Genomic DNA, 24,079 nt, shown 5'->3' on the forward strand with positions numbered 1-24,079 from the left:
GATATATACATATATACACACACACAGAGTAAAAAAATTATCAACATATTTTAACAATATAATAATTACGTCAAAAAAATACCAAAATGCTTTAACATTCCTGCTACAAGGTAATATTTCATGTCATCCTTGACATGAAATTAACAACTTTCTCCATAATGACTAATACAACACAAGGCAGTGTCCCCAAAAAGCCATTCACAGAACCTACACTGGGCTCTGCAGAAAATACTTATTTTTCAGATTATAACATAATATGAAACATTATCACAAACTTACCAGGGCGCGCCATATATTCGGAATCCTTTGACGGTTACCTCTGAATCTTGCAAGTATATGCTGTTTGCCAAGAGTGATTGAACATTGTCAAAGTCCTCTGGTTTCAATTTAGAGACTGAAGGAAAGCGGTAGTAGTCCTGTTTAACAAGGTCTGCCATGAATTCCTTATCGAAGGTGAGCTCATGGTTCCCGGCTATCACCACTTTGTAATCGTAGGGCAGGGTTCCTGGAAGGATAAATGGTGCTGATGTTAGTTATGTACCGACGTCTAGAGGTGTGTACGTGAAAAAAGTAACAATTAGTCTCCTTTGGAAAAGAGACGATAGCAAAGGGAAGCCGTCTGAAATTACAGCCGGACACAACCCAACACAGCTTCACAGCACCAGGCAGGTTAATTTAGAGGTCGAGAAAGACCACCACTTAAAAGTAAACAGTTAGAAACATTTCCTTATCCAGGGTATTTTGGGTTGCAATAAAATTGGCACTGCAAACTATACTATGGTTGTCATTTTGCATATTAGAAATGTATACATTAAATCACAACATACACCAGCTGATAAATTAGTGAAATTTAAAAATAACTTTAGTGCAACAAATTCCAGATTTTCAGGAATAATATCGTATCACTTAATCAAGCCAGGGTGCTTATGCTCACTTAAAGGGAATTTGATGCAAATGTGACTGTCTTTGGCTGTCACATTCTCAAATTAAAACTGACAAACTGTCCTGAACACCAACAAGGGCGTCTATTCATTCAGGAAGTGTAATCCAATTTAAAGCAGCAATTCTATTTAGGAGATGAATAACATGACTTTCCAATTACTTTGAAATTCAAGTACACAATGGTTTGGTCACTTTTGGGGTACCTTCCCCTTCACTATAAGTTCATATAGCTCTTGAATTTTTTTAATGGTTCGATAGAAACACACCCATCTTCACCCTATGGTGCCATCATATACAGAATGCACTTAAGGTACATGTTGTGTGCTTTGCCACTATCCTTCTACCACTGCCCATTAGGTATTTGCTATGAAAATTGATGGACAACATATGATAGAATGTGACTTATTGTTATTGGAAGAGCAGAAGGAAATCTATTTACAACCCCTTTAAATATTTTGACTATTGCGTACCAGACACCTACGTGATGTATCCTGACATTGGGGGTAATCGTCATAGTGGTCATACTTAGAATGTGGACTTCATCCATTCAGCCTGGTCTTGCTACACAAGTAGGTAATTTTAGGAACATATATTAGAATCTATAGAAATGATGGCTGAGGTTACATTACAATATAATGTTTTTTTTCCACTGCTAGGCACATTATGAGGTCTCACCCAGATTTTTAGATATTGGTTGGCTTTGTATTCAAATTGACTAAATAATGACTAGCCGTGCACTGATTCAGAGGCCATCGCTTACTTAAAAGACACTAGTCAAAAACAATGCCAACAAGGAAGATTTCCATAGGATTCGGGCGCTCACAGTAAGTCCAATAAAGTAGTAGTACAATCAGTTCATGGCACGGTGCTCATGGCAAGAGGATCTTCCTTAGTCCTCCCATGTTTCAAGGGAAACAAACAGAAAAAGAATAGATGTCAGAGCACTCATGCTATCTTAATTAAGAGTTACTAATGTATCGAGTCTTCTTAGTCAATTGATCACAGACTCATGTTCATCTCAGAGTCCAGTTTTATTCACAGTGTTCAAATATCTTCCATAAGTACAGCCAAGTACAGTCAACACGTGTTTCATCCTATGAGAAGTTACTCTCCTAAGGACTTCATCAGGGCTTAGTTAAAATTGCTATGTCAAGTAGAGAAATATCCAAATGTCAGACATTATGCTGCACATTGCAACTGGGACGTTGCGGGGTGTATTTGACTCTGCGATTGATTCCCTTCTTATACTCTGATAGTCTTTTCCGAGAGATTTTTATGAAGTTTACCTCGATACAATTATATTTTGGATTCAATAGATGACATAAGGTTATTCATCGCGCATTTGGATATTTGACGATGAACATGAGTCTGTGATCAATTGACTAAGAAGACTCGATACATAAAAGACACAAGTCATATTAGGTATTCATTCCGTGAAGGTATATGTGGAACTGATCACTATTCCTGCCAGAACAAAAGATATATGAGTGATCATATAAAAAATGGATACAAGAGAATATGCCTCTCGCTGATAATTTTGTTCCCCATTTAAAACTAAAGTATCACTAAATGCACCTTTAACCCCAAGGTATTGGCATTGTTTCACTACGTAGGTCACCATTCCTGCATTTATTAAATTGAAAGGAGTTCGATATCTATTCCTCCCACACTGGCACTGTGATGATATGTATGATTTATCTGTGATGCACTCCCTGTGTTTCACAAATCATAAACTTGAATGTCCTTATTTTTTGTAGGTACATAGTGATCCACACTGGCAATTTCCATTTCCCTCCTTTGGCACTCCTCTGCGTACCTCTTCATATGGACTTGTTGGCTTGGTAGAAGTGCACAAAAGTGGAGTGCTAGTGGGTGCAGTTCCGTGGTGGCACACTTTTGGTATACTTTTTGACTGACCACACACTGCACTAGATAGTTACACATGGCACTAGGTAGTTAACTCTGAATGTCTAATTAGTGGGAGATTTCAATCCCTAAAAGTGATCTGTGTGGTTTGTGGGCCACCCACTACTAAAAAAACACTTTGACATCTCATTAAGTATGTTATCTGGTTATCGGGCAAAACTCACATTACTTAGTGGTAATCCTCATACTTACAGTTCTGATTTACTCCTTAGTGAGAAATGTCCACCTTTCAAGACCAGCTCACCATATTACACATTTAAAGCGAAATAAAATTTCCTCTGAACAGGCCCCTTCCCTATCAGAGTATAGACTGATCAACTTCTACGTGCCTACTATGGCATACCTGAGTTCAAAAAAGAGGATTCTTTTTTTCTCTCTCGGTGCAATCAAGGTAAAAGCTTTATTTTGTTTATCGCATAACTTTCTAGTGGCTTCACATTTCTAATTCAAGCTTGTAACATTGACATCTGGATTGTCTCAGAATGTACACGTCAAAAACCAAAATAAAGACAGGCAATCATGGATCATAGGCACAACCACACTGCTCTCGTAACAGGCACTGGACAGCCACTCTGGCTTGTCACTATGGAAACAGACTACACATGGTGCCCAAGTCTGGCCCGTCCCTGCACGCCCTATTACAGGGGGCGAGTGCCACTGCACCATGCCCCCACCAGGATGACAAGCAATGGGAGGGATGGCGACTGTTCTTAAAAAATCTGGACCAGAGCATGGCAAGGGCAGAGCTCCTGCCCTTGCCTTGTCCATCGAGGAGAAGGAGCTACTGCCACCTCACTCCACAATGAATCATCAAAATTAGTACAACCGCTGCAGTAAACAAATGTTTTTTAAATACAAAAGGTGGGCCGAAGCAGGCTTCGCGTGCCAAGCACGAGCTGGACACCATGTACCAGTCATTACATCATTTTGGTAGCATAGATTCCCTTAAGTCCAGCTAGTAAGGGCAGCCTCAGGTCTTCTTGGACTTGGGTATCTTGAGCAGGCCAATCTTGGTAGACCTCTTTAGATGGGTTGGGAGGAGATAGGGTCGGGCAGCTGTTTCTTGTGGTTCTTCTTGGGCTTGTCGGCTGAGGGCTGCTGCTTCTTGTTGCTCTTTTTCCTGTGGCTGGTAGTTGGCGGGGGCTTGAGGGGCAGCAAGCTCCGCGTGACCCTCCAGCTTCCTGCAGTTGACCCTGAAGGAGCTGTTGGCCCTCCATGCCCTTGACATGCAGCACGGTGCCATTCAGCACCAGCATCTTGATGCAGTAATGTAGGTAGGTGCAGCCGTTCTGCTGGTCAAACCAGGGCACCTTCTTGGCCTCGTTGTACACCTTGGCCAATGAGGACCCTTTCCTCTTGCCCAGCTTGGGAGTGGTGTCGATCACCAGCTGGCTGTTTTTGCTCTTCTTCTTGTGTGGTGAAGTGGCCAGCTCCTTGTTGCTCCGCTTTGGTTTATCGTGTTTTTACACATCAGTGTCTTCAAGGATGATGGTGACAGGTCATCGTCCTCATCTCGGTGCATCATTTCACCGTCAGGAACAGTGGAGAGTGAACATCTGTGGATAATTCCTGTCAGTCTTGACCGAGCTCACTTTACTTGGACCAGCACTGTTCCCCTTCCTCGGCAAATGCTTCCCTCTTGGCCATTTCCCTCAGACTGATGAGAGGCTTCTCTTGGTGGTAATGTAGATTGTAATGACTGAGTTGAAAGAGTAAATCAGAGTAGTTAAGCTAACAAGCATGTAATACTATATTTAACAACAACTCTCCTTCCTATCCCCAGTTCATAATTTATTTAGAGTACACAGCAACAGCATGCTTTGCCCTGATTCCACTATAAACACTAAAATGCATGAATCTCACAGCCAGACAACATATATATCTGAGAAAAAGGGCATAATTTGAGCATCCAAACCCCAGGGCACTCTCTGATCCCTAAGGCTAAGGCTCCATGCTCACTAGCAATCATCATGTAATGAGAAACTACAGATAAGGGCAAAGCCTCTGCAGCTGTCTTGCAAATGTCCAAGATGTACTCTTACTCTTGACAGAAAAATAAAACAAACCTTATGCCCCTTTGCTTCTTATGTAACAAGAGTTATAAGGTGTTGCAGTTCTTTATAACTGTGGTGAAAAATAACCAATACCCCACACAGAGGTTAAGAAGAGATGCAAATCCAGACAAAAAAGCTTTCAAGACGCCAAAAGGTAGGTGGACTTCTCACAAGAGACTCCAACAGGTAGTGCAGGAGTTATTGTTAGCTTCCAAGTACCCTGAAAGTAGCTCCCTGAAGTGCAGCCCAGCAGTTAATTCTTGCAGTCTACTGTAGCCAAATTAAAGATCGCTTTGCAAGGAAAAGAAAAGATTTCCTTTGAGTGTGCTAATAAAAAATGGCAAGTGCATATTTGAAAACAAAAATGTATTTTTTTGAGCAGCTGATGCAATGATGTTTGAAAACTAAATGACTAAGACATGTTGAAACTGCTCTTTGAACGATAGTTCATACGGAGTTGTGGAGATTTGTATCTTATAGTATTTTATTTGTGCCAGTAGGTAATTACTGCTATGATTGTTATGTCATTAGTCAAGTGGAGGCTTTTTGTTGTGATAAGGCTTTTCTTGACACTGTGTTTCGCAAGTGCAATTTCTCAGGATTGTGCTCCAGGATCACCCAAGAGTGTGTTCCATGGCCAGTGGAAGAATGTGATGTCTATCGCATTATCGCTGCAGACCTAGTGCGTGAACCGAGAATAGCCTCCCTGCTGCGCAGCATTTTCTCCCGCTGCTCCCTCAATGCAGCAGTTTTGCATGGGGCGGAGGAGAGGGATGAAGACACCATTATATAATGTTTAAAAAAAAAAACTAAAGCCATGCATCAACAGTTAGATGGGACAGTGCTTCATTTGAGCCGGTGGTTGACGGTTGGGATGACCAGCACTCATTTTTGGGGACCGTTTATATTTCTTCTTCAGACAATTACCCAAGAACAAGAGAAAGACAACACACAAGCAGAAGCGAAGGAGGAAGAGAAAGATGGGAAAATCATCGCAGTGGGAGAAAGCAGGGCCCTGCAGGTGTGAGAAAGGGGCAGGCAATGTTTGGCAGTGGATTAAAGAGGTCTGAGGTGGATACAAGACTACCAGCCTTGGTGTTTGGCACGCTGACATTTAATAGAGCCAGCTGCGGCTTTCTCATCAGAGCTTCGGGCACCAGCACTCGTTCTTTTACAAATTAATCACTGAGAACACAGCATACATGCTATCTAGCTATAGCTTTTTAAATCAAAATACCTTTAAACTAACTGAAAAATTAACTTTTAAAAAGTTTCTTCACATATCACAATATGTGTTAATTGTTAAGTCAGACCTTCATTGTGGCTTAATGTCACATAATCACTTTCCAAACCTATCAAAACAAGGCTTCCTCCACCTAGCATTAAAGACCGCATTATGTGTAGCAACCTAAACTATGGAGTTCAACGGCGCAAATGTGACATGCCATCTGCAGTCCCCAAGAAGATTCCTTTAAGGAGGAGGGTTTTTGCCAGTACAAGGGCCTCACATCTAGGCCCTATAGCTATGTGATTCACAGTGCCAGCAACAAGAGCACACCCCATGCTGGTCTGAACTTGTGAGCCAGATCATGCCACGCAACCGCACAACCATGGATGCTGCAAGAGCAGAGCGCTCTTGAGCAAGTGAAAAAGAACCAGCACAAAGAATTCGTCCGATCTTCCTTTGTCCTGCACCGAAATCCCACCAGGTTCTTGTATAACTGATGCACAATGCAGCGGAGGAGCGTCGCCCCTTCACCAGAAGCAGCATCTGCAAATTGAAAAATGAAACCAATAATAAACAATAATCAGAAGAATGTTTATCATTGTTTTTATTTTTCAAGGGGTGGGGCAATGGGGGATGACGAGCATGGAGGGGGAGTGGTGTGCACTCCCCTCAGTGCACGTGTGTTTGGCCGGCAGTGTCAGAACGGCCAAACACACATACGCACTGTGTTGCTGGGTTGGAGAGAGCAGGCACAGGGTCCCAGTCTGCTTGGGAGCGCCAAGCCAGGGTGCTCAGACCAATCCTAACGTGCTCTCTTGCTGCCAGCAGCATGAGATCACGTTAGGATTGGACGCAGGGTAGGCTGGGAGCCTGTGCCTCCAGTGAGTGGAGACAGAGGAGCGGTGTAGCAAGTAAAGTACGTTTTTTAAACATTTTATTTGTAAAGTTGTCTTGTTTCGTGCCCCCCGCCATGCCCTCCCACTTTGCCCCGACAGGAGCCGTTCCTCGAACACTGCTGTGTACCAGTATAGCAGCAGACAAAGAACATACATGCAAACACTTCAGAGGAGGAAAGTGGAAGATTAAAAAATAATAATAATTGGGAGAATATTTCATTGACTTCTTTTGAAGGAGAAACAATTTCAGGTAGGAGACGGCCAAAACAAAGCCATTTTTGGCTTCAAAAGTCGTGAGTCTCCCTTCTGAATCTGGTCTATTGGTATGTCTGAAAAAAAACATCAAAATTAGGCGCCAAATGCACACAGGTCCCCACAATCCTTTTAGGGGCTTCCAGGGACAGAATACATTGTCATAAGTATAGTGCTGTTTGATCTGAAATGCCCCAAACTAACCTAAAATTAGTTCTTGATGCTGCCAAAAGATATCCTACATGCCCTTAATATGCAGCTGAACTCGCTGCAACCGACAGTAATAATGTTCTACAGCAGGCAAAACATCTCAAATTATTGTTTGTGTCCGTATTTGTTGCTGAAGCACTTCAAATATGTTGCAAAACTACTCTGAATACCCTAATAAAGGAAATCTCAGATTGCTGCACCAAAGTATGCTAAATCACTAGGCATAATGCTTTAAAATATAGTGTGAAAAAATCTACCAATAGTTAACAAGTCACCTCAAGCATGCTATCAACGTACTGCGTATTCACACTACTGTATTCTCTCTTCGACTAGAAGCTTATGTGACATGACTGACCCTACCAATGTGAGGACTCTGCCATTCAAAAGATGATCTAGTACCCTTGAATGAGTGAAGGTGCAAATACTTATTTTCTGAGGTTAATACTTTGGTACACAAAGGGCACTGCTTTCTTTAAAGGATGAGAGCTTTTACTTGTAAAGTTCATACAGGTACATCACTCACGCTGCATTCGGATGGGTGGATAAGACTGCAGGAGTATATATATATGCACAAGGTGTGCATATTGCATTGGAACCACAGCTGTGATCAATGGGTGGAACAGAACACAAGAACTGTTTAGGCTAAGGATCTCGTATACCGCAGGGTGGGCGTGTGAGCTTAAATCAATGAGTCATACTCAAAAGGGTACACTGACCATGGTGGCCGGGCGGCACCAGTTATCCAACTATTCCCGAACATTGACAACAGTCCCTTCTTCCACAAATTATTTTTCTAAATAGTCATGAGTTTATTTTGGTTTTATCAATGTACATCAATGGAAGAAATCTGAGAGCGGTGAAGAAATCTTAACGACCCGCCTCTTCTTGGTTATCTTTTTACCACTCCGAAGCACTACAAGTGGAAGCAACCACTCCATACGACAAAGGCGACGGTCTTACAGATATGACTCACTGGCATACTCTGCAACTAGCCACAGTAAAGTCATGACTTATAAATAGGGTCTGGTTCATCTATCCAGGCACAGCAACTCTAATGATAGTGTATTTCTTCAGAATTAGCAACATCATGGCTTCAGCTCCAAATAACTGAACCAACCTCATAACGCTACAGGCATAACTTTCACGGTCGGAGATGGACTGAGGGTACATAAGATTCTGTTCTAAAGCGTGTTATGCCGTCTCACTTCTGAAAGTTCACCCAGACACAGGCACCATAGGAAGGCTTTATTTTTATTTCTGCGATACCACGTGTTACAAAAGACTGATGGTGACTACAGAGAAGAATTCTTTATGAGATCCAGTATTGTTGGTTCAGTTCTTATGCAACAATTTCAGTGACTTACTCACCCTAATTATTTTTGTTGCTTTTTTTCATTAACTGTTGCATGAAAATGTTGCCAATAGCCAGGTTTACGTATTTACTTTAAAAAAGGAAAATGCAACCCCAGCTTCCATTTAAAAAAAAACATCGAACCTTATTCTCATTCAAACGGGTCCTTATCTATAATGGGATAACTCGGGAAAGTCAAATAAAAGGTGTAAAGCAAACAGAAAATGAATAGACGAGCCTGGATTTTCATGCTTGAACAAAATGCACTCCATACATATTAATAACCACCTTTGGCATTAAGGCACATAAAAGCGACATAGGACGCTGAGGGGCATTTGTCACTTCAGCAGACTAGCCGCCATCACTCTTTATTTTACCCAGTGCCTCTTTGTGTGGCTCCAGGGAATGAGACAAAAATTTGATTTATTATATTAGAGTTTAAAACTCTAGGATCCTTGAAACTTCTGGAATGCATTTTGACAATCTTATCCACTATCCCACCTTCTGAAAATGAGTTCAATGCAAAAAAGATGCACTCACTTCACCCAATTAAAGTTGTAACGCATAATAAGTGTAGTGTTAATAAGAAATGTGTTTTAGAGGCAACCAAACAAAGCATTTTTACAGCATATTTCCATCATAACATGAAGTCCTGACAATTTTTATAACTGTGAACTAAGTCCCCGTCAAGTTCAGTTTCTGCCGATTTTACGTTACCTATTTATTCATTGTGGATATTTCAGAGAATTAAGTAATTTTGTACTGCTTAATTTTTTCAGGAGTGTGCTGCTCCAAAGACAAGGCTATGTTGAAAGTGACTATCTTTTGCATGATATTCCCCCAGATGCTTGCTTTCAATACCCTGTTTTTTTTTTTTGCTGAACCGTTTTTTTGTTGGCATTAGGATTCTGCACACTTTAGTCTGGTTAAGCAGTGCTTGCGCTCTCCTTTACAAAAATGGTAACATTGGTATACATCTAAAAGACACATTCAATTTTCTTATAAGTCTCTTGTAATGGTACTACATGTACCCAGTGTCAGTAAATTAAATGTTACATGTGGGCTGCTGCATTCATCGTGCCACTCTCTAAAACGGGAGGTATATGGTGTCTTAGGCCTGCCACTGGAGCCTGTAGGGCAGTTTTCAATTGTAATTTTGACCTGGCAAAATAAAAAAAAATAAAAAAAATCAGCCATACTCCAGTTAATCCCAGAGGTGGAAATAAGACTCTGGAGTTAAGACGGAATGAAGCAAAATGGATTATCAAATTGAGAACTATAGAACTGGGGATGAATCTTGATGATGAATTATATCACTTTCTGTAACTGGTATGGATATATGTGTATGAAAAAATTGTCAAATATAATATATTGCAAATTCTCTGTAAAAAGGCTTTTTCAAATTGATATGTTGGCCATAAAAACAATTGTATACACTGCTTATTATATGTATGTATTTAATAACATCTATTGTTTATATATGCACATATCGATATGCTATGGTGATTATCTTTACGGGATGCTATTAATATTTTCTTTTTCTGCTCCCTTTACACTCTATACTTTGTCTCTATATATGGAGGAGTCTATGGGTTGGCATTTGACTGCAGGTATTAATTGCATTCTCTTAGCTGATCTGCATATTAGTCATGAGATTGAGGATAGATTCTATTTTTTCACACTAATTGGGACCTAGTGTGGAGTTGACATTAAATACGTGAATATTGAATACATTTTCAAATTATAGAATTTTTCATATATCTCTTTGGAACTTGTATTATAAATAATTACTGCTTTAATCCTTTAACAAATCAATGTACTACCATACTTCCCGATATGGATGGGTAAACTTCAAGATGGCGTTTTTCTTCTCATTTTTTGAGGACCTCGTCGATTTCTACAGTAGTCCACTTCTGTCCTCTTTCGGACAAGTTTACAACCTGTGTTGGGAATGGACGCAAACTGATTTTCCTAACTACCATAAAAGGCGGCAGTTTTGCCGTTGGGGTTCGGATGTACAATTCTTGGAGTAAGACGAGTGGAACGCAAATTTTACGGCGCTCGGGACACATTTATGCAGGTATTTGAAGAAACACCAGTTTAGAAAAGGAGTCTATTTACTTGTTATTATTGTGCCGTTACACATATGTATACTTTTTCTCGCGTTCGTTTTATGGGAATGTCTCGTAATTAAGGACTTTACGCGTTTAATGCTTTCGGTATGGAACGCGGACACACATTATGATTTGACTAATTTTTAAAGAGCTTTTTTGCTCTATAATAGGTAGTTACGAATACTGATACATAATCAAGCTTATTCTTTCATTTTATATACAGGGAGTGCAGAATTATTAGGCAAGTTGTATTTTTGAGGATTAATTTTATTATTGAACAACAACCATGTTCTCAATGAACCCAAAAAACTCATTAATATCAAAGCTGAATATTTTTGGAAGTAGTTTTTAGTTTGTTTTTAGTTTTAGCTATGTTAGGGGGATATCTGTGTGTGCAGGTGACTATTACTGTGCATAATTATTAGGCAACTTAACAAAAAAAAAATATATACCCATTTCAATTATTTATTATTACCAGTGAAACCAATATAACATCTCAACATTCACAAATATACATTTCTGACATTCAAAAACAAAACAAAAACAAATCAGTGACCAATATAGCCACCTTTCTTTGCAAGGACACTCAAAAGCCTGCCATCCATGGATTCTGTCAGTGTTTTGATCTGTTCACCATCAACATTGCGTGCAGCAGCAACCACAGCCTCCCAGACACTGTTCAGAGAGGTGTACTGTTTTCCCTCCTTGTAAATCTCACATTTGATGATGGACCACAGGTTCTCAATGGGGTTCAGATCAGGTGAACAAGGAGGCCATGTCATTAGATTTCCTTCTTTTATACCCTTTCTTGCCAGCCACGCTGTGGAGTACTTGGACGCGTGTGATGGAGCATTGTCCTGCATGAAAATCATGTTTTTCTTGAAGGATGCAGACTTCTTCCTGTACCACTGCTTGAAGAAGGTGTCTTCCAGGAACTGGCAGTAGGACTGGGAGTTGAGCTTGACTCCATCCTCAACCCGAAAAGGCCCCACAAGCTCATCTTTGATGATACCAGCCCAAACCAGTACTCCACCTCCACCTTGCTGGCATCTGAGTCGGACTGGAGCTCTCTGCCCTTTACCAATCCAGCCACGGGCCCATCCATCTGGCCCATCAAGACTCACTCTCATTTCATCAGTCCATAAAACCTTAGAAAAATCAGTCTTGAGATATTTCTTGGCCCAGTCTTGACGTTTCAGCTTGTGTGTCTTGTTCAGTGGTGGTCGTCTTTCAGCCTTTCAGCCTTTCTTACCTTGGCCATGTCTCTGAGTATTGCACACCTTGTGCTTTTGGGCACTCCAGTGATGTTGCAGCTCTGAAATATGGCCAAACTGGTGGCAAGTGGCATCGTGGCAGCTGCACGCTTGACTTTTCTCAGTTCATGGGCAGTTATTTTGCGCCTTGGTTTTTCCACACGCTTCTTGCGACCCTGTTGACTATTTTGAATGAAACGCTTGATTGTTCGATGATCACGCTTCAGAAGCTTTGCAATTTTAAGAGTGCTGCATCCCTCTGCAAGATATCTCACTATTTTTGACTTTTCGGAGCCTGTCAAGTCCTTCTTTTGACCCATTTTGCCAAAGGAAAGGAAGTTGCCTAATAATTATGCACACCTGATATAGGGTGTTGATGTCATTAGACCACACCCCTTCTCATTACAGAGATGCACATCACCTAATATGCTTAATTGGTAGTAGGCTTTCGAGCCTATACAGCTTGGAGTAAGACAACATGCATAAAGAGGATGATGTGGTCAAAATACTCATTTGCCTAATAATTCTGCACTCCCTGTATTGTGGTTGCACATGATATTCTCTGTGTATGCTCACTTTGGTTACATACAAATAGCTTTTACTGAAGAATTGCTTACATAGATAAATATTGTCATGCGATTAGCTTTGTATGAGCGTTTCAAATTATATAATCTAGCTGTTCGTTATGTCTATCCATTGGAATGGTTTTTTGCTGTTGGTTAATTTCACTGGTAGTTTGGCAAGATTTCTGTTTGAAGATATGTTTGGCATTGATATTCCCTAACTGTGTAACTAACACTCATTTAGATTTGTGTGGTTATTACAAGGGATGAATATTTTTAATGTCTGATTGACAGATTAAGTAAGCTACAGGCTGGGGATCTGATGTGGATTTAAGAGTAAAACTTAAAATAGGAGCATTCAGTGTTATTTGCAATTGAAAATTGAGTTTCTTGATAATAAGTGACTTTATTATACTTGTAGATAGATGAACGTTACTTTTGTGACTGTCACCCTGGTGTATGAACTACATGGGAACATTTCTTTTTCCTCATCCAGGACTGGAAATATTAAGTGGAATTGAATAAGGAAGTATAATTGGGTCCCATTGAGAAGATTCCCTATGAATATTTTCTTTTGCAGTAAGGTGAGATTTAATATATCTAGCATTAAGATATTGCAATGGTTTCCAGCTTAGAAGTTAATTTGGTCTTCTTCTCCCCCTTTTTCTATAGCCATAGATACTATTTTTGGACTTATGATCATATGGATGATTAAGGTATTTACCTCTATGAATAATAAGTATGAACACTTTGGTGATGACATGATGCATAGGATTAAGTCGATCACAGTGGAATAACTTATGGAGCTTGGGGACTCATTTGAGTCTAAACCCTCTGCATGGTTTGTTTACTTGAAAGACATCTTTATTTCTATCTCCTGAGCACTTGGTGGTTCCTCTTTTTGATACTAATTAACTATAAACGACCTTAGCAATATTTGATTAATATTGATAATGGACATATGTTGTTGGTTCTTTTTTCATAACTAAAACTATTAATACTTACTTTTGGAGATTTTATGTGTTCTTATATATTTCCTGTAATATTTACATATAGTGTAGATATTGTGCTTGTAAGTTTTGTAAATTAAGTTGGTAATATAATGCTTTGTGTTAATAATTTATCAGCCCTGAAGAAGTCCATATTTGGACGAAAGACGTGTTGACTGAAGCTTTATGTGGGCTGAAATACACATCTTGTTGCCCTCTTTCTTCAAGATTGGATCACCTCAAAAAGGATATATAGTGTTTCCAGTGGTAGATGCAATTTGTGATGCATCTGTTTTGTATTGTTTTTTTATTGTGATTTGTTTTATATTACATATGTTGTCTTTAATAAAACTTATTGTGTAGAAAATAATTGTTTTGTATATTACAATAAAACTAACACCTTTGTCATTTATGTGTACGTTAAACCTATAGAGGGAATAGGAATTTATTACATTACCTCCAAGTCGAAATTGATTCTCAATACATTTAAGCAAATTATAATCAGTGTGTTCCACTATTTCCTTTGTTTTTTGTCTATAGTGATGGTTTTCCTTTGTGGAATCCCAGTATGTACATTATGGCAACGATGTACTTTAGTGTATGAGCACCTTGAATCATTATCACATGTATAAAATTGTAGGAATGTGCATTTATTGGTTATTCAGTGTTGCCATTTTTCTTTGTCTCATCTTGGATTCCTTTCTTTGGCCTTTTCTTTGTAACAAACGCAGCACAACTCGGCAAACCTTCTTCCAACTAGGACGTCGCCGTCTCCACTGTGGCTACTTCTTTGCCTGCATTCTTATTGCTTTTCTTAGACTTTTCACTGTTACTGCATGGCAGGTTTGAGGGGTCATGATAACAGGGGCAAAAGGGCCTTGGGTTCAGGAAAGTGTGTTCCTCCCCTGGGCATAATCACCTGGTGAGGCTTGATCTCAGTCCTCTGAGCTTCACAGGGTAGCCTGAGGGCTCTGTCCACCCCATCCCGAAGTCTGAAACTGTCAGCCCTGTCACAGGCAACTGTAGCTCATTTCTGGATGTGTATGCCCTTTGTTACCCTGGCTAGACAGAATCCAAACCTAGGGGAAGGGGAGGAACTAACCAGAATCAGTTTAGGGTTAGACAAATGGGGTGACCCAATACAAGGACTAGCACTAGGTATAAAAGTGGAACCATCAAGGACCTCTCATCAGAACTCTCCTGGATCTGCAGAAACTCAGAAGAAGTACTGCCCTGATGCCTCCTTACCTTGAACCCAGGATCATAGAAGTGAGTCGAATGGTCAGTTAGCTGACCTTCTGGTTGATCTACAGAAATGTGACACATTTCCAGAGATCTTTCCCTGCATCTGCCCAGCAGCACCTGGACCTGCCCAGACCCTGATGCTGGCCTGTGCTGGAACAGGTCCTGACCCCCAAGAGGTGTCCTCCAACCCCAGGTCCTGGACCTTTGATTGGTGTCAAAGTTGTACTCCTCCAATCTACAAACTGCACAAGTAGACTCAGGTAAAATTCCAGATGTTCTGGGTGCTTTGTGTCATAAAAGAACGATCACTGGTCTCCTCACAAATGCAAGCAGATTTCACCAAAGCTTACATTGGACCTGTATCTGACAGCCAAAGCTACCTCTCCAGCTACGGATTCAGGACTTCATCTATACGGTGCTCTTCATGTTAACAACTACTGCTCCATGTTTCGCACTAACACAAGGCTTCGATCGGCGACTAGCTGTATCAATCACTTCAAGGTCTGCAGCCAACATGAAGTTCCGATTGAGGCTTCCGGCACTGAACTGGTCTAACTAAGAAGGTAAACTTTCACCAACCCACGCTCAAGCGCATTCAGCCTAAACTTTTGATTATGACCCAGTTCAGTGTGACCAGATAACTGTGATTAGTGCTTTGCACTTCTTGGTGCTATTTGTAAAACTTAGACAATGTATAACTCCAATTCTACCTATTGGATTTTTGTTGTTTTGGTGTCATTTCTTTTATTAAAATATACTCTATTGCTCTAAATAGGGTTGGAATTTTTCATGTGTTGTTTTTCCACTTTAGATACTTTACACATTGCTTCTAAGTTAAACCTAGGTTTATTTAGTAACTTTAATGGTTCAGCCCGACATAGATGGTGTTTATTCTTTGAGTGGGGCTCTCACCACTCAACTAATAACCCAATTTCTTTCTGAATACATGTGCAGTTTTTTCAAAGAGCATCAAGTATGGCTGGACAGTTAGCTCAATGCACTCCTGTAAACATGTTTTAATACAGGCCCATATGACACTGCGTGAGTCAGTATGCCCTTTTCTATGTAGGTTTCAGGTGTGTTTTTTACCAATTTTTTTTTTGTTATTGGGACAAATGATTCATGTTTCAGGACAGTGAAAAGATTGAAGCTTTCAGAGGCGGTATACCTGAACACACCCAACATATTCCAATGCTTCATGGCCTGCCTCAGAATCCAGGAGCATTTCTTTCCTCAGTAGGAGTAAATCCTGTATGTACACGTAAGAATATTGTACTTTGCTCTGTATGAGCTACTGTAAGAGATAGATGGGCTACGGACCACCCGCAAACTCTGTATTTGCAATAAATGTTTGTTCACAGTCCCACTCTCATTTCAGAACAGTATGGCTGATTGCTAATGTTATATTGATTTATGTTATGTTGGCAGTTTGCCATGGGTCATAGTGATGAGAATTATTTATTGTGCTCCCGTAGGTGAAGAGGTTTGGGAGAGAAACTAACCTTGAATTTGTCACTTATCTTAAAAAACACAGTCAAACTTGTTGGAAGTGGTTTGAAAACATTATCCTAATTTCTCTTTGAAGGACAAGTGGCTAACAATGTAAATTACTTGAGACAACATTAGTAAATAGTTCTATGCCTCCGCAGAAATCACACTACAATTGAATTTGAACAGAAAAACAGATGTATTCTTAAAACTTTGAATACTTCAACGACAAAAAGCAGGGAGATTTATTTCAAGTTAAATGTAATTTATTTCTAGAATCCACTTTTGGCACAACTCACTAAAATTTGGAAAACTATGCATCATATATTTCCTCCCATCATTGGAATAGATTACTTTATATTTTGGGATTCACAAGATCCTCGAAAGATCTTCTCTGAAATCTATCCAATACTTACATTTCCAGGTGTACATTAGTAGACTGTCCGCAGAAGCAGAAGCAGAATGTATTGGGTAAAAGTATCTTTACATGTTTGCTTTTGTGTTTTTTGCTACACAATGAAAACGGATTTCCGTGTGAAGAAATCCCTTCCTTAGTAACTCGAACATGGAAATGTTTAATGCATGTGCATTTGGACACTTAAGCCTGTGTTATCACTTATGTTACCATCTATATTAAGTGCACAAATTGGGGGTAAGAAAATCCATGTGCTATGTATTTGATCACAAACAAACCTACATTTGTGGTTGTCAGCCACATTTCCACTGGCCACTTATCTATCTATTCCCTGGTAACTCCCATGTTCTCAAGCTTAACCCTAATACTATAATGATGTATGTATGTAACTGTATTGGAAGTCGGCAAGTAAGCTTTGCTGTTTACTGGATGTACTTCATGAAGATTGGTTGTATATGTTTCTTACACAAAATCAATAAATAAAAATAAAAAAGACCTAGCATTATGACTGTTCAATCCTCACATACTTTCATCAGTTGCATGTGGGATTTAGCTTCAGAAACTGACTAAATTCCTGATTATGCAACTAAGGATTTGGGAATACTAACCCTTAATTCAACTTTTAGGAGTTGTAAAGTGTGTGAAGTAGGCATTGTGAACTACAATTGATTCATAAACATAGACTATTGTGAATATACTAAAATACTAAACAAATGCATTCTCATGTCCTGGATCTATTTAATCAGTTGGCATTTGATGTCACAGATACACCTTTCTATAAACCTGTACTATTGTTTGTAACACTTGATGCACAATTTGTGAATATAATAATTGGATACGAAAAATGTGCTACTTGCTTGACCACCAGTTTTGTTTTCCACTGAATTTCTCTACACACAACAATACTTCCTGAACTACTCAGCAACAGCATACCCACCTCAGAATAGGCTCTGTCTTTTCCTCGTCCTGATTGCACACAACTGGACATGGTACAGCTGGGACAAACCATTCCGCAATGTAACCATATTGATCCACCAGGCCATACCCTCCCATCCCAAAGAAGATCATTACGTCACGTGGATATGGAAATAGAAATCAAAGTAGCTTCCCAAGTTTAAAAGTAGGATATGTTAGCCAATTTGAGAGTTTGAGGAGACAAGTATAATTCTCTAAATTGGTTTATCTACCGAGTGGGTAAAGGGCAGCTGTCATTAGGGCCGCTATGCCACAGGATTCAAGCTAGCCTGGGTGATGAGGGGTGAAAAATTGAAACAGGTTCCATGATTCTTGTTTCTGATCCAGGGAGGACCTGGCCTGGCAGTTTGTGCTGGACTGTTCCCATTGGGGAGTACAGTCAAGATTGATTTGCATATGCCAGGGTCCAAACTAGAATGGCATGGCGAGCAAAAAAATAATGGATTTAACACAGATCTATGACTGGGAATGAATGTCTGATTTGTTCAGCAACCCATCCCTCATCTTTTCTTTTTGCATTTGTTGCCTTAAGTAGGAAGGGTATGCCCAGACATGGGTACCATGCTTGCTATGTTACAGGATTCAAGCTAACCTGGCTGATGAGGGGTGAAACCCCGAAACCGGTCCCAGGATGCTTGTTTCCAGGCCAGGGAGGACCTGGTCTGGCAGTTCAGGCTGGACTCTTCCAATGGGGAGCAGAGTCAAGATTCATTTGCATATGGCTGGGTCCAAACTGGGGTGGCATAGTGAGAAAAAAAACAATGGATTTAACCCAGATCTCTGACTGGGAGTGAATGTTTGATTTGTTTAGCATTCCATCCCACATCTGTTTTTTAGCTGTTGCTGGTGGGGGGGGCACAAAATTAATTCTCCTTACATGAATTCACCTTAAATTTCATGGTAATGATCTAATTCTGAAATTCCTTATTTATATGGACAGGGCTTTGAGGCTAAGCAAGCATTCAGTTGTAATATTCACACAGCACAATGTCATAAATATATTGCAGAAAGGAGGTTCCTTAATTTGTTAATCATCCAGTGGCTTCAGGTAAAGATTAAAAAGAAGGGACCCAGAATGGAACTTTGAATTCAGTCGAAGGGATCTGTCAATTGTATGACAAACACACAAGAACTAGCTGAGCACTGTTCTTTCAACATCCACTCTGTCATTTAAGAATTTTAGGAGTATTACATTGTTACCAGTATAACACACAGCTCATGTGTTGAGAAGGACGAGGAAGGAGGGGGATTCCTCAACGAAGAGAAAATTATTACCCACAGTTTTGAAGTGGGAGGTTTCAGTTCTGTAAGCAAGTAACAAAGAAGGTAGAGGTCTCCAGGAAGATGTTTATTTTTGGTGCAGTATTCTTATTGATTAGTTACACATTATTACAGAAACTTAGTGAAGTAACAGAGGTATGTATGCCTGTGTCTTTTCCTCATCCTGATTGCCTGTGGTTGTCCACCACATCAGGACTGGTGTTTGGTTTCTTCAGAAGAGGTTACATACAGCCCATTTTAAATGTTCCTGATGAAGAGCCCTAATTTAGGAAGAAGCTAATGATATATACTCAAAGAAGGGAGAAGGCATCCAAGTGTTCCTTAGCCAGTGAATTTGATATGAGGTATGATTACAAACTAGACGATGTGGTGTTTTCAATAACATTCTCTAATGTATCTAGGGTAATGGGAACCTGGAATGTATTCAACCCATTTGTTTTGCTGAAAGCAATACTCTCTGCATCATAGAGGGGTATATTTGGTTATGTTTGCCCCAGTTCGCTTGATCTGAGTAAAGTGGAGAGGCTAATTTATTGCATATAGATTCAGTCAGCTTAAGTATTTCGGCTTCTGTAGTGAACCTCTGTATGATCAAAATGAAAATGTCACTTACCCAGTGTACATCTGTTCGTGGCATCAGTCGCTGAGATTCACATGGTCTGCATAGCTCGCCATCTGGTGTTGGGTCGGAGTGTTACAAGTTGTTTTTCTTCGAAGAAGTGTTTTCGAGTCACGGGACCGAGTGACTCCTCCTTCTGTGCTCATTGCGCATGGGCGTCGACTCCATCTTCAATTGTTTTCCCCGCAGAGGGTGAGGTAGGAGTTGTACTATAGTAATAGTGCCCGCGCAATGAAATGTGTAAGTATGTACCTATTAAAGGTTTAAATAATATATATACAAATGTACAAAATTGAAGGTAACTTCCGAACTGCTACAGGCTTCCGGGGAGGTGGGTGGGCCCATGTGAATCTCAGCGACTGATGCCACGAACAGATGTACACTGGGTAAGTGACATTTTCAGTTCGATGGCATCTGTCGCTGTAGATACACATGGTCTGCATAGACTAGTAAGCAGTTATTTCCCCATAAGCGGTGGTTTAGCCTGTAGGAGTAGAAGTTGTCTGAAATAGAGTTCTTAATACAGCTTGACCTACTGTAGCTTGTTGTGCGGATAGCACATCTATACAGTAGTGTTTGGTGAATGTGTGAGGCGTAGACCATGTGGCTGCCTTACATATTTCATGCATTGGGATGTTTCCTAAAAAGGCCATTGAAGCACCTTTTTTCCTTGTTGAATGTGCCCTGGGAGTAATGGGCAGTTGTCTTTTTGCTTTAAGGTAGCAGATTTGGATGCATTTAACTATCCATCTGGCTATACCTTGTTTTGATATTGGGTTACCTGCATGAGGTTTTTGGAATGCAATAAATAGCTGTTTAGTCTTTCTGATGTTCTTTGTTCTGTCAATGTAGTACATTAATGCTCTTTTGACATCTAATGTATGTAGTGCCCTTTCAGCCAAAGAATCTGGCTGTGGGAAAAAAACTGGTAGTTCTACCGTTTGATTTAGATGGAATGGTGAAATAACTTTTGGTAAAAATTTTGGATTAGGTCGTAGGACGACCTTATTTTTATGTATTTGTATAAAAGGTTCCTGTGTTGTGAACGCTTGAATTTCACTTACTCTTCTTAGAGATGTAATGGCGATGAGAAAGGCAACTTTCCAGGTTAGGAATTGTATTCCGCAAGAGTGCATGGGTTCGAAAGGTGGGCCCATGAGTCTTGTTAGGACCACGTTTAGGTTCCATGAAGGAACAGGTGGTGGTCTTGGTGGTATAATTCTTTTAAGACCTTCTATGAATGCTTTGATGACTGGTATCCTATACAAGGAAGTTGAATAGGTAGTCTGCAGGTATGCAGATATTGCTGCAAGGTGTATTTTAATAGAAGAGAAGGCTAGCTTTGCTTTTTGTAAATGGAGCAAGTAATTTACTATATGTTTTGGAGTTGCGTCTAGTGGTTGTATCTGATTATGATGGCAGTACCAGACAAATCTTTTCCACTTACTTGCGTAGCAGTGTCTAGTGGATGGCCTTCTGGCCTGCTTTATGACTTCCATACACTCTTGGCTAAGTTGTAAGTGTCCGAATTCTAGGATTTCAGGAGCCAGATTGCTAGATTCAGCGATGCTGGATCTGGGTGTCTGATCTGTTGGTTGTGTTGCGTTAACAGATCTGGTTTGTTGGGCAGTTTGATGTGGAGTACTACAGACAGATCTAGCAGTGTTGTGTACCAGGGTTGTCTTGCCCACGTTGGTGCTATTAAAATGAGTTTGAGTTTGTTTTGACTCAATTTGTTTACTAGGTAAGGAAGGAGAGGGAGAGGAGGAAAAGCGTAAGCAAATATTCCTGACCAGTTCATCCATAGGGCATTGCCTTGGGATTGCTTGTGTGGGTATCTGGACGCGAAGTTTTGGCATTTTGTGTTCTCTTTTGTTGCAAATAAGTCTATTTGAGGTGTTCCCCAGAGTGTGAAGTAGGTGTTCAGAATCTGTGGGTGGATTTCCCATTCGTGGACTTGCTGGTGATCTCGAGAGAGATTGTCTGCCAGTTGATTCTGGATCCCCGGAATAAACTGTGCTATTAGACGAATTTGATGGTGGATTGCCCACTTCCATATTTTTTGAGCTAATAAGCTTAACTGCGTTGAATGTGTTCCTCCTTGTTTGTTTAGATAATACATCGTTGTCATGTTGTCTGTTTTGACAAGGATGTATTTGTGGATTATGATTGGTTGGAAAGCTTTTAGTGCTTGAAAAACTGCTAATAATTCTAGATGATTTATATGCAGTTTTGTTTGATGTATGTTCCATTGTCCTCTTATGTTGTGTTGATTGAGATGTGCTCCCCACCCTGTCATGGAAGCATCTGTTGTTATTACGTACTGTGGCACTGGGTCTTGGAAAGGCCGCCCTTTGTTTAAATTTATACTGTTCCACCATAGAAGCGAGAGGTAAGTTTGGCGGTCTAGCAACACCAGATCTAGAAGGTGTCCCTGTGCTTGAGACCACTGTGAGGCTAGGCACTGTTGTAAGGGCCTCATGTGCAGTCTTGCGTTTGGGACAATGGCTATGCATGAGGACATCATGCCTAGGAGCTGTAGTATTGTTCTCGCTTGTATTGTTTGATTTGGAGACATGTGTTGAATGACTCTGTTGAAATTGTGAATTCTTTGTGGAGTTGGCGTTGCTACTCCTTTTGTCGTGTCTATTATGGCTCCTAGATATTGCTGTACTTTGCTTGGCTGAATGTTGGATTTTGCAAAGTTGACGGTGAACCCTAGTTTGTAGAGGGTTTGTATGACTTGATTTGTGTGGTTTGAGCATTGTGTGAGCGAACTGGTTTTGATTAGCCAGTCGTCTAGATACGGGAATACATGTATTTGCTGCCTTCTGATGTGTGCAGCGACTACTGCTAGGCATTTTGTGAATACTCTTGGAGCGGTTGTTAAACCAAAAGGCAATACTTTGAATTGGTAATGTATTCCTTTGAATACAAACCTTAGATATTTCCTGTGTGATTGATGTATTGGTATATGGAAATATGCGTCTTTGAGGTCTAGGGTTGTCATGTAGTTGTGTTTTTTGAGCAATGGTAACACTTCTTGTAGTGGGACCATGTGAAAGTGGTCTGATTTGATGAATGTGTTTACTACTCTGAGGTCTAGAATTGGTAACGGTGTTTCATCCTTTTTTGGTATCAAGAAGTACAGTGAATAAACTCCTGTGTTTATTTGTGTGCTTGGTACTAATTCTATTGCATTTTTTTGCAGTAGTGCTTGAACTTCTATCTCTAGAAGCTGTGAATGGTGTTTTGATAAACTTTGTGATTTTGGTGGTATGTCTGGAGGGAATTGCAGGAATTCTATGCAATAACCATGTTGGATAATTGCTAGGACCCATGTGTCTGTAGTTATTTTCTCCCATGCTTCGTAATATTGACCTATCCTTCCCCCCACTGGTGTTGTGTGGGGGGGGGTGAGTGACGTGTGAGTCACTGCTTGTTGGTAGTGGTTTTGGGGCTTTGAAATCTTCCTCTATTCCTAGGGAATTGCCCTCCTCTATACTGGCCCCGAAAGCCTCCCCTGTACTGTCCCTGGTAGGTGGACGGTGCGGACTGTGAGGTACTAGCTTGTGTGGCTTGTCCCCGAAACCCTCCTCTAAAAGGTGTTTTGCGGAAGGTGGTATAAGATCCTCTGCTCTGCGGGGAGTAGAGTGCGCCCATGGCCTTGGCAGTGTCAGTGTCCTTTTTGAGCTTTTCTATGGCTGTGTCGACCTCCGGACCGAACAGAAGTTTTTCGTTTACTGGCATGTTAAGTACTGCCTGCTGAATTTCTGGCTTGAATCCAGACGTTCTGAGCCATGCGTGCCTACGGATGGTAACCGACGTATTAATGGTCCTTGCGGCCGTGTCTGCTGCATCCATAGAGGAGCGTATTTGATTGTTGGAAATGTTTTGACCCTCCTCAACAACCTGTTTTTCTCTTTTTTTGTAGATCTTTTGGGAGATGTTCAATGAGATGCTGCATCTCATCCCAGTGGGCTCTGTCGTATCGCGCTAGCAGCGCTTGTGAATTTGCGATGCGCCACTGGTTTGCTGCTTGGACAGCGACCCTCTTCCCGGCTGCATCGAACTTCCTGCTTTCTTTATCTGGGGGAGGTGCATCCCCAGAAGTGTGTGAATTTGCCCGTTTTCTGGCAGCCCCTACCACCACAGAATCTGGTGGCAGCTGAGAGGTGATGAATACAGGGTCCGTAGGAGGCGCCTTATACTTTTTGTCCACTCTAGGCGTTACTGCCCTACTTTTAACTGGCTCCTTGAAGATCTCCTTTGCATGGC

General features: G+C 40.6%; 1 protein-coding gene across 3 annotated transcripts in view; it reads right to left on the reverse strand.

Annotated features, from left to right (window-relative positions):
* MPPED2 (metallophosphoesterase domain containing 2) overlaps positions 1–24,079 on the reverse strand; it is a 602,895-nt gene that overhangs the window by 272,391 nt on the left and 306,425 nt on the right. For all 3 annotated transcript variants that reach the window (XM_069223473.1, XM_069223474.1, XM_069223475.1), the window contains exon 4: positions 280–505. In XM_069223473.1, coding sequence (XP_069079574.1) covers positions 280–505 — 226 coding nt within the window. The remainder of the gene's footprint in view (positions 1–279; positions 506–24,079) is intronic.

This window comes from Pleurodeles waltl, chromosome 3_1 (assembly GCF_031143425.1).
Source record: "Pleurodeles waltl isolate 20211129_DDA chromosome 3_1, aPleWal1.hap1.20221129, whole genome shotgun sequence".
NCBI lineage: Eukaryota > Metazoa > Chordata > Amphibia > Caudata > Salamandridae > Pleurodeles > Pleurodeles waltl.